This window comes from Sinocyclocheilus rhinocerous, unplaced genomic scaffold (genome assembly GCF_001515625.1).
Source record: "Sinocyclocheilus rhinocerous isolate Xijiao unplaced genomic scaffold, SAMN03320098_v1.1 scaffold1907, whole genome shotgun sequence".
Classification (NCBI taxonomy): domain Eukaryota; kingdom Metazoa; phylum Chordata; class Actinopteri; order Cypriniformes; family Cyprinidae; genus Sinocyclocheilus; species Sinocyclocheilus rhinocerous.
Window position 1 is genome coordinate 315188 of NW_015628766.1, and position 17139 is coordinate 332326.

A 17139-nucleotide genomic window follows, 5' to 3' on the forward strand; every position below is an offset into this window, starting at 1 on the left:
CGAGACGCGAGTGCAACGGTGATAGATGCCCCGCTAGAAAATGTGATAAATATGCGTTCTGTGTCAACTGCTTGATTTCAGTTTCGCCGTAAACAACATCTTCGCCACACTGATGCTCTCGTTTTCCGCAATATATTGAATGAACAACGTAGCAGCGCCGCATCTAGTGGGTTCAACTGGATAGGCTAACAAAAGCATTAAAATGCAATGACACTTACATTGTCGTCGTGCGCCACTGATAAGGCTGCCTGACACAGACCTAAAATTCGAATGCAACGGTTTTGCATTTGAATGTGGATTTTTTTTATTTTTATTCGACGAATATTCGAAATTCGAATTTTTTTTTGACAGCCCTAATATGTAATAGTTAGGGGTGTAACAATATGTCACGATATGGTTTGATGCATGATGCCGATCTCACGATACTGTAAACAAAGCCAAAATAGAGTTAAAATAGTATTTTTTTAATTATTACTTCCAACACATATGGTAAACAGTTAACAAAAAATACTGTTCAATCTTTTAATTACATCAATTTAAATTTGGCATTACATCAGGGGTGAACTTGAATAGGCTTGGACTTGGTCCTGTTCTTTAATGCACAGGGCAATGATGACACCAGAATAGAAATATTAATGATTTTGCTTAGTTAAAAATACAGAATTACATTAGACACAAATGTTTGCACTCTGTCCCTGACTACATACATTTAAAACGTTTTAAAAGTTGTATTTTATTAAATAACGTCTTTTAAGTTATTCATAAAAATGTATAAACATGGAAGGTCATATGTGACCTTCTGAGTTTATCTTAATTGCTCTACCACTATACCATATTTGATGTTGAATTAAAACTGTCTAAACTTCTATTTTGAACTGCACACAATGCATTTTTGTTGCTATCCATGATACATATTGTTGCATTTCTATATTGAAATATATTGTGACACAATATTACTATTAGAATTATAGTATTGTAACTACCCTAATAACAGTGTATATCTGTAAGAGTCTTAGTGTGAAACCACACCATAGTGTGCTCAAAGGGGGATCCCACACACTACATCCAGCACAGTTCCTGTCAATATGACGCCACATAATCCCTACCAGCATAAGCAAGTTTTACCATGTATACGCGCCAACATCTCAGCAGAAATCAGTATACTGGTAGATTGCTTAGCAGATGCCTTTCTCTTTGGAGTGTTACAAGCTCTTGGTGCATAAAGAAGATCTGTAAAGTTGCAAAGACTAAAGTCTCAAATCAAAAGAGATATTCTTTATAAAAGTTAAGAGTCAGAATTAAAACTGTCTAAACTTCTATTTTGAACTGCACACAATGCATTTTTGTTGCTATCCATGATACATATTGTTGCATTTCTATATTGAAATATATTGTGACACAATATTACTATTAGAATTATAGTATTGTAACTACCCTAATAACAGTGTATATCTGTAAGAGTCTTAGTGTGAAACCACACCATAGTGTGCTCAAAGGGGGATCCCACACACTACATCCAGCACAGTTCCTGTCAATATGACGCCACATAATCCCTACCAGCATAAGCAAGTTTTACCATGTATACGCGCCAACATCTCAGCAGAAATCAGTATACTGGTAGACTGCTTAGCAGATGCTTATCAAAACTGAAGATGCAGGATGCCACAAAAATGAATCTGCTTTTATTCAAAAGGATGTTGTTTGGATTGAGCATAACAGTAAAAGAAGTAGGGATGTCATCTATTATGAGACATAATGCAGCCTTAACTAGGCCAAGTGAAGTGAAACATAATTCCCACGTTAAAACAAGAAGGAAAGGAGGTTGCTGAATCTGAATTAAGCATAGATTGGCCTACATTAGCGGGTGGATTGGTTCAATACGTGCAAGAACTCATGTGGAGGCCAATCACCTTCAGTGGCCCTGTGTTACAAAAATACAGCAATTGCTGTACTGTAAATGAATTACAATGGATTATGACATCTACAGATGTCACTACTGATAACGTACCCACTGCATACTGATGCACAGGATGACTTTTATCTTTTTATGGAGTATTCATGGAACATTTGTGGTATATTTTGAATATATAACAACATAACTATGTGATCAGATGAAGTCGGTCTTTATTATAGAATCCTACAACCATAATGACAAAAACATGATGGCAAAACAGATGGAGATGCAGATGAACGTGGAGTCTCTTGCTGAGAAAGAACTGAAGGCCAAGAGTTCATCTGCATGATTTAAGAAGATAAGAGATCTTCCTATCTCGCATAAATTAACAGACTGATCATCTCAAGAGGGTGATAACGATGCAGGCACTGAACTCTAAGTCATATTGAAGGGTTAGTGAGTTCAGGAGAATTAGGCTCTAATTTCATGACCTTTGTCTTTATGCACTTTGTTCTGTCTGTTAGCAATGAAAATGGTTTCTACATCCTTCTGCAGCTAAATGAGTTTGATGAGACAAGTACTACAGAGAAGATAGTACCCCATTCCTGTACTAGATTAAGCACTAATGGAAGTGACGGGATACTTGATGAAATTTGATAAAGAATGACAAATGCATCAAAAGTGCTGGTCACTCAGGATGCGGTTTTGCTTACATGTGCATAGTTTTTAAAGGGGTCATATGATGCGATTTCAATTTTTTCCTTTCTCTTTGGAGTGTTACAAGCTCTTGGTGCATAAAGAAGATCTGTAAAGTTGCAAAGACTAAAGTCTCAAATCCAAAGAGATATTCTTTATAAAAGTTAAGAGTTAGCCACACCTACCTAAAACACAGCACACCTTGCTTTTTCAGACCGATGAGCTTTGTAAAAATCGACGCGTTTCAAAAAGGCGGGGCATAGAGGAGAAACAATAATGTACAGTATGTGGAAAATAATGTGTTTTTTTTACTTTAAACCGCATAAACACATTTCATTACACCAAATACACAAAATAATGTTATTTTTAGCAGCATCATATGACCCCTTTAAATGTAAGCAAGTACTAAATGGATGTACTTGACCACTTACTTAAATCCTCTATTGTAGCTTGTCAAAGGCTAAAAAATACACAATGTCAGATTTTTTTTTTTTTTATTGCATTATTTCTATTGTGTTATGGGTCAATTTGACCCATATATTTTTATGTTTAAAATAACTGCACAGACACAAAATTAAATAAATATATAATAATAAATAAATAAGGTGCAAATAACTAACAAATAAATAGCATCTTACATTATTTGTACTATAGCAAGTATCGCTATTGGTACTTCCTCTGCCTTTTTTTCCCAAACCTGTGTGTGGGTAAAATAGGTTTCTCATGTGTTTTATATTTTAGTGTTAGAAGTTACAATAAAGGTGTTCTTTTTTTTTTTTTACCTGGCTCTTCAGTGTTTTTCACAGGGTTAATTTTTAGCAAACTGCATGAAAACCAATGGAAGTCAGAAGTCACATCTAACAACACAGATTTTTTTTAGGTTGGCTGATTGGGCCATTAGTTTTTACTCTGCCTGTCAACTCACTGGCCTCACCCCAAAATATTTATCTTTTTTTTTTTTTAGCAAGTCATTTTATAATTGGAAGAAATATTAATATTTTTAATGCAGTTTTGTTAACTGTCTCAAACTGATCCTGGGCCAGCAGGCCATCCTTGTTTAGGCCTTAATTTACTTAAACATTTAGTCAAACATTTATCATTTAGTAGCACTGTTTATCATAGGACATATTCCTACAAATAAATAAACATCACATACTAGTATACTAAGAGAGAAAAAAAATATGCACTCGACTCAACGTGTAAGAATTATTGCAGCAACAAATGCCTCCAGAACTACACCGCTTTGGGTTAAGCCCAGATGATGAACAATGCCATTCTCATTAAACACAAAACTGCTGTTTGGCAGGGGTCCCTTTATGACACATTAATTATTTCAATCATAAAGGAACTAGACTGTAGCAGCAGGAATTTTAAGGCTGACCTTTAAGGTCATGATTGCAGTCAGAAGCCCTTCTTATTTGGACCCCCAATTAGTTGACCATTACAAGGCATCTGGGTCATTTTTCTCTGTCAGAATTGAGTATCATCTACCTCATGTTTCAAAGTTATCATGCAAGTTAGCAGCAGAAATAAAAAAGCAACTTTTACCACTCAAAAAGCAACATCAAAGAGAAACAAATTACAGTTTGAAGGTGTGCTTGGCAGGAGTGATGTATTTTGTTCATACTTTGGATGGCTGGGCAGCTCCGCAAGAGGCATTAGATTAATTAACACTGACTTACAATACAAAGCACTTTGAACTGAGAGAGTGCTCGAACCACAGCCAGATTGACGTGAAACTTTTTGCTCACTCCCCTAATCAGTCATTAGAATACCAACAGCCAATGGCCAGTTTCCTCTGGACAGCAGCCAAGAACTAAAGTCACAATCATAGCCAAGGTTGCTAAAATTCTTATAATGGTCGTGTAGTTTTATAGTCGCCAAGTCATGAACGACTAGAACAGTCACAAAAACTTAAAATGAAATGTTTAATATGATATGATAAAATACACTAATATAGTTCATTTTGATATTAATCGCAAGCTGGTTTGACTTTAAAACATCAGACATGCAGAGGTGGGCATGCTGTCATAAAACCTTATGAGGCAATGTCTAACGCAAAATGATAATATAAGTGGCTATTACATTTAGTCCATTAGAGTCTGACTTGCACAATAAACTGTAAATCTACTCCTATTTCTATGTTTTGGGGGGAATGTGTTGTTAAATGCAGTTTCCCTTACAGTTAATTTTCTTTACACCAAAATAAAGACCTTTTAAAACTATTTTCTGAATTCTAAAGACTTTTTTTTTGACTACTTAGAAAATTCCCATCAAGATTCTCATAGTTGTACCCACTAACACAAAGTTCAGATTGTTGAAGTGGCATGTTATTTCATGCACTATGAAGTATTACACCTAATACCCCCCCTGAGTCATCCTTAAGCAACTGTGAGTACACCTGCAGTGTATTTCCATTGCATCACTACATTCTCACCTCTGCTGCAAGCATTAACCTTTAGCTATGTGAGGGCACATCAAGATACCGCACTTAGTGCAAGCACTTCCCTGCACTCAGGCATATTCTAATACGTTTGCAGGGTCCTGAGGGTGAGCAAGCGAGGGTCAAATAAAGCTCCTAACAGTTTTAAATCATGTAGGAACACTCAAGAAGGAACAAACAATGGGTATGGAGAGGAAGTATTTAGCAAACTCTAAAATGGGATTGACCATGCCTCATAAACTAGACCCTGCCTCTTTATTCCCACAAAAACTGTGAAAAAGTTCACATTATTTCAATATAACAAATCATTTCCATCAATTTGACACAATAATTTGTGTTTTAAGAGATTATGAGTTTATTCCTAAGAAATTCAATTCAAAATAGTCCAAAAACTAAAATGCACATTAAGTTGTATCTTTGGCACCCTCGACTTTACTTAAAAATTTAAGGCAGCATTTAAACTTAAGTCTTAACCCAATTTTAGCAGGTTTAAATCATTATTGGTGATAAAAAGTGGGAAGACAGATTTTAAAGGATAACAATGGATGATGGGGGACATATCATATGTATACTTACGTATTGCATTATTATTTTAATCAATAAACCTAAAATACCATACTGAACTGAATGAATGAATTTTGTAGGTAGCCTGCCAAATCAATGTTGAAATATATGAATAGGCATAACTTGGACAAAAACAGCTAAAATGTTTTTTTTTTTTGTTTTTTTTGAAAATCTGGAAATCTGAATGAAAACTATTTTATACATGCTTAATACAGCCGTTGCTTAAAAGGCAAACTACTTTTTTTTTATATGACACGATGCATAACTAGTGCAGTTTTCAAATAACAATAAAACTTATGCAACGTTGCCTAATATTGTAAGAAAACATCCAATGCAACCACCAGATTGTCAGCCCGCGCAAATGAAAGACTCATGTTTGGCCTCCGCGCAAGCGCTCTCTCACCTTTCTTGAACTCCTCCAGCATTGCGTCGAGTTTAGTGTCATTGAAGACGAAATGTAAGGGATGGCTGTAGAACTTCGTTATCGTCTTCAGCGGGGTACAGTCGTCGGGATCCACAAACGCAAGGTCCTTCACGAACAGCAGGTCCACGATGTTGGACCTGTCGCCCTCGAATACCGGAATGCGCGTATAGCCGCTCTCCATGATCTCGCTCATGCTGTTGAAATCGAGCGTGGCGTCGCCGGTGATCATGAAGCAATCGCGCAACGGGGTCATCACATCTTCCACGGTCTTAGTCCTGAGCTCCAGTGCGCCCTGAATGATGTTCAGCTCCTCTTTCACCAAGTCATTATAGGGATCTGTGACCCTCAACATCTCCAAGAGCTTCTCTCGGTTGTACACCGTGCCAATCTCCTGTCCAAGGAGATAATCGAGCAGTTTACTTACCGGATAGGACGCAGGGAAAGTGAGCAGCATGAAGAATTTGGTCAAGAAGATTGTATTCGCACCCACAGCAAGACCGTGTCGTGAACATATCGCTTGAGGCACAATCTCTCCAAATATGACAATGCCAATGGTGGACATCACTACAGCTATCAATCCAGAACCGGCAATATCATCCAACAGAATGGTCAAGGTGGTGTTGACCAGAACATTCCCCAGAAGAAGCGAGCAAAGCAGGTAGTTCCCTTGGCTCCTGACGGGTTCGATCTTCCTGGCGTAGTTCTTCTCCTTCTCCGTCCCGCAGTTCTGGACGATCTGCAGCTCCATGGGATCCAGCGCCATCAGACCCAAGTTCAAGCCGCTGAACATGCCCGAGAGGCAGAGCAACATTGAAATGAAGATGACCTGGAGCCAGAAAGGGAGCAGAAACCTTTTCTCCTCCACCACGATCACTTTGGTGTCTTCTCCATCGTGATAGATCCACGTGTGCTCCGTCCACGGGTCGTGCGCGCCAGCCACGGCAGGTGTGGAAGTGGCGATGCACAGGTAGTACGCTTTGCTCCTCTCAGTCTTTCGCAGAGGCTTGACCTCGATTTCCACGATACCAGACGTCTTGCGATTTAAAATGATGTTGGGCAAGATGAGAATATCCGAAGTCCTGATGCCACAGGGATGCAAGCCCGACGTGTCCTCCTGACTTTTGTTGTCCCCTGAGGAGCTGTCGATGTTGCCAATCACTCGACTCCTCTCGTGTTCCGTAAAGGCGATTTTGGACCACGTCTCGTTGTTAATGTTTTGCCCGAACACCCTCAGTCTCACCCGAGACCTCTCACTGACCCGCAAATAGCCCCTGTCCATGAAGGAAATGTCGTCCGTGTCCTCCAGTCTCAGCCCGATGATGACCGTCTCCTCTCCCCCTCCTTCCTTGCCACTTGTGGGAGTAATTAAATAACTGCTTGCAGTTAAGAAAATCAGAGTAAAGGCTCGGACCCGGCTAAGTGACGCCATTTTTTGAGGGGGTACTGGAACCGACGGTTCTGCCATGTTGATAATGGTCAGCCTGTTGAATGAAAGGGCTTTTAAAAATCAGAGCCAATCCGGCTTCATGTCCGCTGCGCGTCGCCTTGATTTGTGCATCAGGTCTCGCTGAGTCCCACTACGCGGCTGAAACTGATCACACTTCAGCGAGAGCAGCGCGAACTCGTGCCTCCACTGATGTCTCGGTGACAGGCAAGCGGGGCACCCAATCCAGAGGCGCAGCTGGGAGGGGGGCGGGGCTTTCGCTGCCGGAACAGCCAATGAGCTCCGTAAACAGTCGCACTTAAAGCAAATGAGAGCAAACAGAAGTTTCCTCGTGACTGTTTTTGGTGTTTTGAGAAGGATTTTTGTTGACAGCATTTTTAAATAGTGCCAAGATACACTCAAGAAGTGTAGTAAATAACTAACAAGATTATAGAGCGTTTCTTCAATGACCCAGGGACGACCTGTGGACTTTTAGAAAATAAATATACATGCATCTCAGGAGAATTTCTGTCAGTTTTCTGAAACTGTATCCTAAATTACATCACCTGAAATGACACACAATAATTAAAAAAAAGACAAATAACAGATATCTTCCTTGGTTTTTCTCTTTAATTCTATTCTTTACTGTTGCCTCCATAGTAAACAAGTAGACTAATGATTGAAAAAACTTTGTAGGAAGAAAATTGTTTGTTGTGCTGGAAATGATGCCACACTGCACTTTTTCTTTCTTTGAATCGTAATAGTTTCACAAATGCAATGTGTAGACAGGAATGTAGGGGTAAGAGGGGAAAGTAGGATCACAACGGGATCTCTGGGGATTCAGGGACACATATGTCCAAAACATGTGCACAGCCCACAGCAAGACATATATTTATGTTGGTTTTTAATAATTTGTGACTGAACGTTTGGATCTGAGACGAGGATAAAACAAAATATCAAAAAAAATAAATTAATAATAATAATAATACGAAAAGTATAAAAAATAGATGACATGGAATAAATAAAAAATAGATGTAAATAGCAAAAATAGATGTTAATGTGACCTTCATATACTGTAACAATAAGAAAAATAAGTTTATTATCAACCTCTGAGACATAAAAGTGCTGAACACCCAGGAACTCAGCCCTCAGTCATCCTAAAGAAATTAACAAAGCTATAAATTTATTGTGATTACACAAACTTCTCATAGGTAACTATATACCTCACATAGATAAGGCAGGGATTAAAGCAATCTTTAAAAATGCAAGAGGTGCAAAACCTATGAAAGGATGTAAAAAAAAAATATATCGTGATCTCCATAGAGTCAACCTTTTATCATTATCAGGGATCAGAGATCAGTCCAGACCAAAGGAGAGTTGATAGATTATGAAATATTTCGCAATCCTACAATCTTTACAGTTAGTGAAAATTCACATTCAGTAAATTGGAGAGAATAAATAAATCTATGTTGAAAACACTTTTGACTGGAATTCTGTAAAAGTTTCCATAACTTCATGTAACCTCAAATTCTGGTCCCAGAATTGCAGCAAAGGCTTGACGAGTTCCCCTTCCCACCTGAAAGTCCTGTTGTGAAATTTTAAGGTATGGGGCTAGATTACGTTTTATAAAAAGTGATTTGCATGTCAGTATCATTACATACAGCTGATAGTAATACCCAGGCAGTCAGCTCAAACGTATTTTTATTTCAGCATTGGAAAAAGTGATTTGATTACAAAAGTTCAATAAAACATGTGTTTTCAGTTAGCTTATGTTTGGCAATACAATAAAGATTACAATAACGATTAAACCTGACAGGTGAACACTTTAGATTATGCAACTATATAGACCTGTGTGAGGTACTGGTCAATGCTATACATTTATCAGTATGATTAAAGATTTGTTTAAAACATCACTAGATTTATTGATTTCTTATTGTTTTTCCTTGTGTTACCTTACACAAATTATAAGTAATACTATAGTATAGTGTATATGGTACTATTACATTTTTACACAATCACAGTCACAATTAACAACAAATAATGTGTTCTTTTCAAGTAAAAATCAAACAGTACTGTTACATTTGCTGGGAGTCACTTGCAGCATGATTGCTGGTCTCCACAGCACCCCCCAGTGGAAGGAGTTACACTTGCACTGCCCAACTGCTGGAACAGCTCAAAGGGATTCACTGACACTGCCTGAAGAGAGACGTAGATTCTCAGTGGTTGCAAGTATAGTATATTCATAATTTACATCGATTTGGTTCCATAGTACTTCAGTATTCATGGACACATAGCCATTCATTGACACTGATTCATTACGCAGCTGCATCCCGATCCCATTATATCATAGGTATGCTAAAATTCATTGCATTCAGGATAAGATGATGGAATCAATTTTGAATCAGAACTTACAGGCAGATCTCTTTGATCAACCCAACCATAAGTGTGCGTTGTGACATATGAGGACACAAATTTGTATAAAGACATGGGTATCTCCATTACAAGGAGAAGGTGACTTATGAGTACATTACCCCATGTCCCCATTTTTCAAAACACTTATAAATCATACAGAGTGAGTTTTTTTGAGAAAGCAAAAATGCACAAAGTTTCCTGTAAGGGGTAGGGTTAGGTGTAGGGTTGGTGTAGGGCAATAGCACATACAGTTTGTGGAGTATAAAAACCATTACGCTTATGGAATGACCCCACAATTCACAAAAACAAACGTGTGTGTGTGTGTGTGTGTGTGTACACTGCCTGGCCAAAGAAAAAAAAAGTTGACATCTGGATTTAAATATGCAAATATGTATGATTTCAAGATTTAATAATTATTGCAGTATCTGTTTCTTGCATGTTGTATGTTTGGCAACAATTCTTTTAACACTAACTTATGTAGTGCATAGCTTTTTATTTCTCAAAAAAACACGTTGGCCACCACAGAGTCCTGACCTTAACCCCACTGAAAATCTTTATGGTGTGCTGGAGTCGACTTTACACTGCCTGTCCAAAAAAAAAAAAAAAAAGTTGCACACTAATATTTTGTTGGACTGCCTTTAACTTTGATTTTATTGTGCATTCGTTGTTTTGACAATGTCATGTGACATCACAGCATTCATTTCCATCAAGAGTTGCATTCATTTTTGGCCAAGATCTTGTATTGACAATGGGAGAGTCAAACCACTCTCTAAAAAGTCCACTCCAAAAGTCAAAAGTCAAATCCTAAAGACTTTCAGTAGACTTAAACTCAGGACTCTGTGGTGGCCAATTCATACAAGACAATGATTCCTCAAGCTCACTGAACCACTATTTCACAAATTAAGCCTGGTGAATCTTGGTTTTGTTATCCTGAAATATGTACATGGGTATGTCTTCCAACATGGTTTCAAAAATTTTGAAAAACTCTGGTCTAAAACAACAGAAACGGCATGAATCTGGATGCAATGCTTCCTTGTTACATTTTTAAACCACAAGTTTTGTAAATGTCGCCTTGATTTGGTTTACACTATTAATGAGATTATATTTATAGGCTTTTGTGTAAAGGTAACAATCAGCTAAAGCATGTCAGGAATCTTTTTAGGTCTAAAAACTTTAAGAATAAAACCAAAACTATATATTTAGGCAAGCATTTCTAAAATTGTGCTTCGTTGTTGTAAGTCAATTCTATATAGTCCTTTCTTGTGTTTGAAGGGACTGAATCACCAACAACACTGATAAGATGGCGTTCTTTGTTTGAAAGGGCGGGCATTCCTCTGTGGCCAAGGCTTGTGTGTCTGTGGCTGATGGGTCTAGAGCAACTTAAGTGGCCAATGAGAAATATTTTGAATGCTAGTTGTTATGTTGAAAGCTGATTAGTCTAAAATTGTAACAAAAATGTATTTTACACCTGAAACTCAATTGGAACATTATGCACAGACGAGATATACTATTAAGTACATTACTGAATATATGACCGACACTAAGAAAATGAGGCATGTTTACACACTGGTAAGAGTCACTTACCTTGGGTTTGGCCCAGCATCCACCAGAGCCGGAGGTGTTCAACCCCTGAAGCTGAAATGTGAATTCTTCAGAAAATCTGGAGTTGTTCAAGATGCTGGCCACAACACCATCCACCTCCATCTCTGTATCTACCTAAAGAAACACACAAAAGTGCCGTGTTCATGCTTGCTGACAACAGACACTACTGTTCAATGGTTTGGGGTCGCTAACAATTTTAAATGTTTTTGAAAGGAGTCTCTTAGGCTCACCAAGGCTTCATTTATTTGTTCTAAAATACAGTAAAAAATACTGTACAAATACAGTCTTCTATTGTGATACATTTTAAAATGTAATTTATTCTTATAATGCAGCTGAATTTTCAGCAGCCATTACTCAGGATTATTCAGGATTCTTTGATGAAGTTCAAAAGAAACTTTTTTTTTTATTATTATTATTTGAAATAGTAATCTTCTGTAACATTATAAATGTCTTTACTACTTTTAATCAATTTATGCATCCTTGCTAAATAAAAGCATTAATTTCTTTCTTTCCAAAAAAAATCCTACTGACCCCAAACTTTTCAAACGGCATGTGTTATGGCTTTTATGTAACACATTTAAATGAATTACATGTACAGCATTTATTACATATGCATATTACTTTTAAAATCACCATGTGACCAGCAGACAAAGCAAAAGCTCAGAACACAAGGTATAGCTATTAAGATATAGTTAGTCATGATTCAAATACAGCTAAACCATTTGGATGTTATTCTAACATTACTATTCATTTATTCAAAAACATGAATTATAACTACTGGCACAAATAAGGGAAAAATGTGCTGGACCTGATATGCAATATGAGCTCTATATGCAGATCTGATGAACTGGATGTAGCTACACACCTTAAAGGTATACTGGGCATCAAACTCGAAGCTTTCCTCCGCACCTGTAATTTCTCCATTGTACATGACCAGACAGGACTTCTTCTCTGAACCTTTTGGTAACTTGAAGAGCCGGTATGTGGCTGACACAAATTTGTAGTCCCCTAAACAAATTTCACAATTCAAGGTAAAACTATGAACTAACATTTAAAAAAAAAAAATGAAAATGAAAAAAAAATATATATATATATTTTCATTCATCTTTACGATGCATTATGCACTGGCACAATTTATAAACAAATGTTCAGTTTTAGTGCACATTCTCAAAATTGATGCAACAGGGTTTAATATTTTTTATTATACTAATAATATTGTTAACACTGGCAACTCAAACACAAATTGACCATAACATCTGCTCATTTTTGCTTCGCCGACAACTAAAGTTTCAGAAGAAACCTAAGCAGAATCAAACACTGAATTTTTCTTGCAGCAAACACAGACAAGTGGAGTTAGTTCAATACAGTCTGGTGCTAATTATTTCATGCTTACCATTACAAGGTGGCATATTTTAACACAAACATCTCACCAAGCAGTTTCTCTAGTTCCTTGTTGCCCACAGTGATGATACTTGCTGTAACCAGTCTGGGTTTACAGAACCCAACCTCTTCAGCCAGTCGTATCAGGTCTTCCCACCACAATGCTCCACTGAGGCACTCACCTGATCAACACATGCAAAGAAGCCTGTAACAGTGTCATTTATATGTAAATGTCTAGGCAGCACAATGAGTTGTATTAGCAACACTTCAAAGTTTTAAAATACAACTTCCATTACTCCATTACATAATCTCCATTACTTTTTAATTTATTTTACAAAAAAAAAAAAAAAAACGAATAGCTCTGCTCCAAACCACTAGAATATGAAATAAGAAAAAGTTCTTCCTCAGGATTATTGTCTTATTTTTCAGTGCAAATGTTAAGATGATTAAAGGTGACATATCATGAAAATCTGACTTTTCCAGGTTTTAAGTGCCATAATCAGGTCCCCGGTGCATCTACCAACCAAGGAAACGTGAAAAAGATTAACCCAGTAACTTTGTTTTGGGAAGCCTTTTTCTGCAAGCGTCTGAGAAAACGAGCGCGTTTGATTTTGCTCACTTGGTGACGTGGCAAAGGGATCTCATTATAATATTACCACCCCTTAATCTGTAAGTTTACACCCACGGCGCTGAACAGAGCAGACGCAGAGAAAGAGGTGTGTGCGCTGGGAAAGCAAGACCTCGTGCTCATGCGGCAGTACCGGAGAGTCTCAGAGACTAAATAAGGTTTGTCCAAGAAAGTCGCTAGTCGCTTTTTTGGAAAAGAGTCGCTAAGGGGGTCTGAAAAGTCGCTAAATCTAGCGACAAAGTCGCTAAATTGGCAACACTGGTGGGGAGCAGCAGCTCATTTGCATTTAAAGAGACAGGCCCGAAAAACAGCCTGTTTCTGCTTTCACTCAAAATAGACATTTTCAAAATGATATAATAAATGATCTGTGGAGTATTTTGAGCTGAAATTTCACAGACACATTCTGGGGACACCAGAGACTTATATTACATATTGTAAAAAAGGGGCATAATATGTCTCCTTTAAATCAAAGCATAAGCTTGCTTAATTTTGTTCAGTTTCTCAGAAAACAAGACTTCATATCTTCATTTAGCCCGTAAATGTATCTTGATTTAAAGATGTTTAGATATTTGTATTGGAAAACAAGACAAAAACAACTGAGGAAGACTTAATTTTTAGCAATACATGCAACACCGTGACTTAATGAATTTAATACGTTCTGCTCTGATTTAAGACCCTTTAAGGCCTTAATTTGTGGAAGACAAATGAAGAATTTTTAAGACTTTTTAAAGATAAAATATCTGTTCTTTCTTACCCCATAACACTTTGTTGGCCTTGAGGTCTTCAGGGATTCTAGCATCACTATAAACATCACTAAAGTACAATTCCCCTCCATCCTAAACACAAACCGAATCAAAATCCTTTTTGTTTGTTAATGAGCTAAAGACACAAAAGATATCCATTATTCAAAAGAGATCCATGTTTCAAATATTCAAAGTAACATGTTAACATGTTCTAGGCTATTAATATAGCATCTGAGTGTCAGGGTTGGAAAAAAATCAGAGCTAAAAAATAAAGAATTAAACTAAATTCTGTATGAAATCGAAGTACCTTCAGTACACGGTAAGCCTCTCTCAGGACACTGGTTTTATCTGGTGACAGGTTCACCACACAGTTTGATCTTTAGAAATAAAAGAACAAAAACTGCCAATTAATTGCTTGTTAATGCTATCAAGCAGTGGAAACTGAACAGACTCCAACTAACAGTTTCGTGTCAGCAAATAATTGCAAAGTTATTTTTCTTCACAAATAGGCTATCATTTTGAAACTGTGAAAGCTTACATGATGATATCATATGATTTCTCCACCAGACCTGCTTCTGCCAGGGCCTCAATGTAGCCTTGAACAAAATTCACATTTGGCTTTTTATAGCCAAATCTTTGCACGTGGTAGTCGATGTATTTCCTAGCCACCTCAAGCTGTAAAACAAAGAAGACACATAAGAGCAGTTCACATATACTGTCAAATGAATTTAGGATAGTAAATGAAAAACATATATTTATTAGTGCTGTCAATCAATTAAAATATTTAATCACTATTAATCTCATTATTTGTTTGGAGAAAAAAACAACAGTACTGTTGTAATTATTAGCTTTGGCAATTTTTTAAAAACTATGCTGAAATATCAGCGAAACAGAATTACACATTCACTAACTATGTACTAGTCTGCCATATATAGTAACTTGTAGCACAAGCCCGTATTACAGCATTACATTGCTATCCAAAACCTTAAAGGAATTTACCTGATCTTCAGTCATGTCGATACCCGTGACATGTCCCTTCTCTCCTACAAGCTGGCTGAGCATGTAGCAGTCCCATCCGCTCCCACATCCAAGATCAAGCACTCTGCAGCCCTCCAGACACTCAGGGACCACCAGACCACAGCCATAGTACCTGAGAGGAGGGACACAAGTTATTCTGCCACCAAGGGGTCAGTGCTGAAACATTGTGAAAGGTAATATGTAAAACTGCAATTAATTTTAAATGTCAGAGGAAGTATCATCAGAATAAAGCATTATAACTTTAAATAGACAAGGTCTAAGCAGTCACATTTTTAAAAATCTGTTAATCTTATTCATTATATCACTGGCTGGCTACATTTTTAGATATGATTATATATCATCAGAGGAAATGACCCTATTAAGCCACTCAAATCAATATGCTAATTTATGATTATTAATTTATTAATATGAGAACAGTTTTCTAAGAAAGTAGGTGTTTAGGTGCTGCTTTATTTTATAGCAATAGATGCATGTATTTTATAGATTTATTGAAAGATTTTTCCTTTTTAAAGAAAATATTTTTTATTTACAAAGGATGCATTCAATTGATAAAAAGTGGCAGTAAGTGACAATGTTACAAAAAGATTTCTATTTCAAATAAACGCTGTTCTTTTGAAAACTTTCTATTCATCGAAGAATCCACAAAAACATTAAGCAGCACAACAGCAATTTTCAACAGTAATAATGATAATATGAAATGTTTCTTGAGCAGAAAATCAGGTTATTAGAATGATTTCTGAAGGATCATGTGACACTGAAAACGAGTAATGGCTGCTGAAAATTCAGCGCTGCATCAAAGGAATACATTACATTTTACAATATATTACTAATATATAATTACAATATATTGCTAATATTATTAATAATATTTCACAATATTACTGTTTTTATTGCATTTGTTGTAATCAGCCTTGGTGAGCATAAGACCCTTCTCTAACTTACAGTTCCCAATTTTATTTTTCAAAATACATAAATATACCAAGGAAATAAATTAAATCAAACTGCATTTGATTCTAATTTCAATATATCGCTTGTCTTTCTTTCTTGTCTTTCTTTTTTAATAGTTCAGACTGAAACTACAAGTGGGCTTGTATGGTTTGTGAGCTTACGTTCCATGTTACTTTGTTTTACCTCAAAGACATCTTGCATATGTATGTTTTAACTAAATCATCACAACATTTATCGAAGCAAACCTCACTTTGCAACGACATCTGGATGGATCTCAGCTATCACTTTTCTCACGTATGCAGGGACAGGCTTGGCAGACGGAACACAGGCATTGCTTTTCAGGTCAGATGTCTTCTTCAGTGTCTTTCCATAGTATTCCTATATTAAAGATTCATTATTTTAAACCACTGTGAGCATTAAACGTGTCTAATACAACCCCGCAAACTATTAGGGTGACTAACGTTTAGGTGTATTGGCTGCGATGTGGGATGTAGAAAATAAATATGATAAAATCTAGTAACTTTAATTTTGTTATACAAGATTACTTTAAGTTATACAGCCCTTAAAAGTCAATAATTTTGTAAGTTTGGGGGGGAAAAAACATACCTTCACGTCATTGTAGACACTTGTAACAGCCTTGTTACTGTGAACAATAGTAAGAAATTGTACTGAGAATACTTGACTTTGTTTTGTACAGAATATGCTGGGCTGCTCCAGTCGCTACGTAGCGTAATAATCTATTTTGCTATTACAAAATGAAAGCTCTGTTACTTTCCCAGCTTGAATCATACTGCAGATCAAACGTAAAAATGAGCAACATAAGTTTTACCTGGCTGCCGAAGGCGCGTCTGCCATGATTAAACGCTAAACGAGTAGGCGTTTCAGCCTTTCTCGACTTCCGTAGCTTGACAAATTCAGCCAATCAGTGAGCAAATGCTGCAGCC

General features: G+C 36.9%; 2 protein-coding genes across 2 annotated transcripts in view; both read right to left on the reverse strand.

Annotated features, from left to right (window-relative positions):
• LOC107738473 (metal transporter CNNM2-like) overlaps positions 1 to 7622 on the reverse strand; it is a 38592-nt gene extending 30970 nt beyond the window's left edge. Inside the window, exon 1 of the mRNA XM_016550234.1 lies at positions 6001 to 7622. Coding sequence (XP_016405720.1) covers positions 6001 to 7486 — 1486 coding nt within the window. The 5' untranslated portion in view covers positions 7487 to 7622. The remainder of the gene's footprint in view (positions 1 to 6000) is intronic.
• Positions 7623 to 9135: 1513 nt separating this feature from the next.
• LOC107738479 (arsenite methyltransferase-like) lies at positions 9136 to 17139 on the reverse strand. Its single transcript, XM_016550239.1, has 11 exons — positions 17025 to 17139; positions 16802 to 16838; positions 16446 to 16573; positions 15209 to 15359; positions 14748 to 14884; positions 14517 to 14586; positions 14221 to 14302; positions 12889 to 13020; positions 12324 to 12466; positions 11441 to 11572; positions 9136 to 9640 (listed from the first exon to the last, which is right to left on the reverse strand). Exons 1-11 carry the CDS (start codon positions 17048 to 17050, stop codon positions 9536 to 9538), a joined length of 1143 nt encoding a protein of 380 aa, XP_016405725.1. The 5' UTR covers positions 17051 to 17139; the 3' UTR covers positions 9136 to 9535.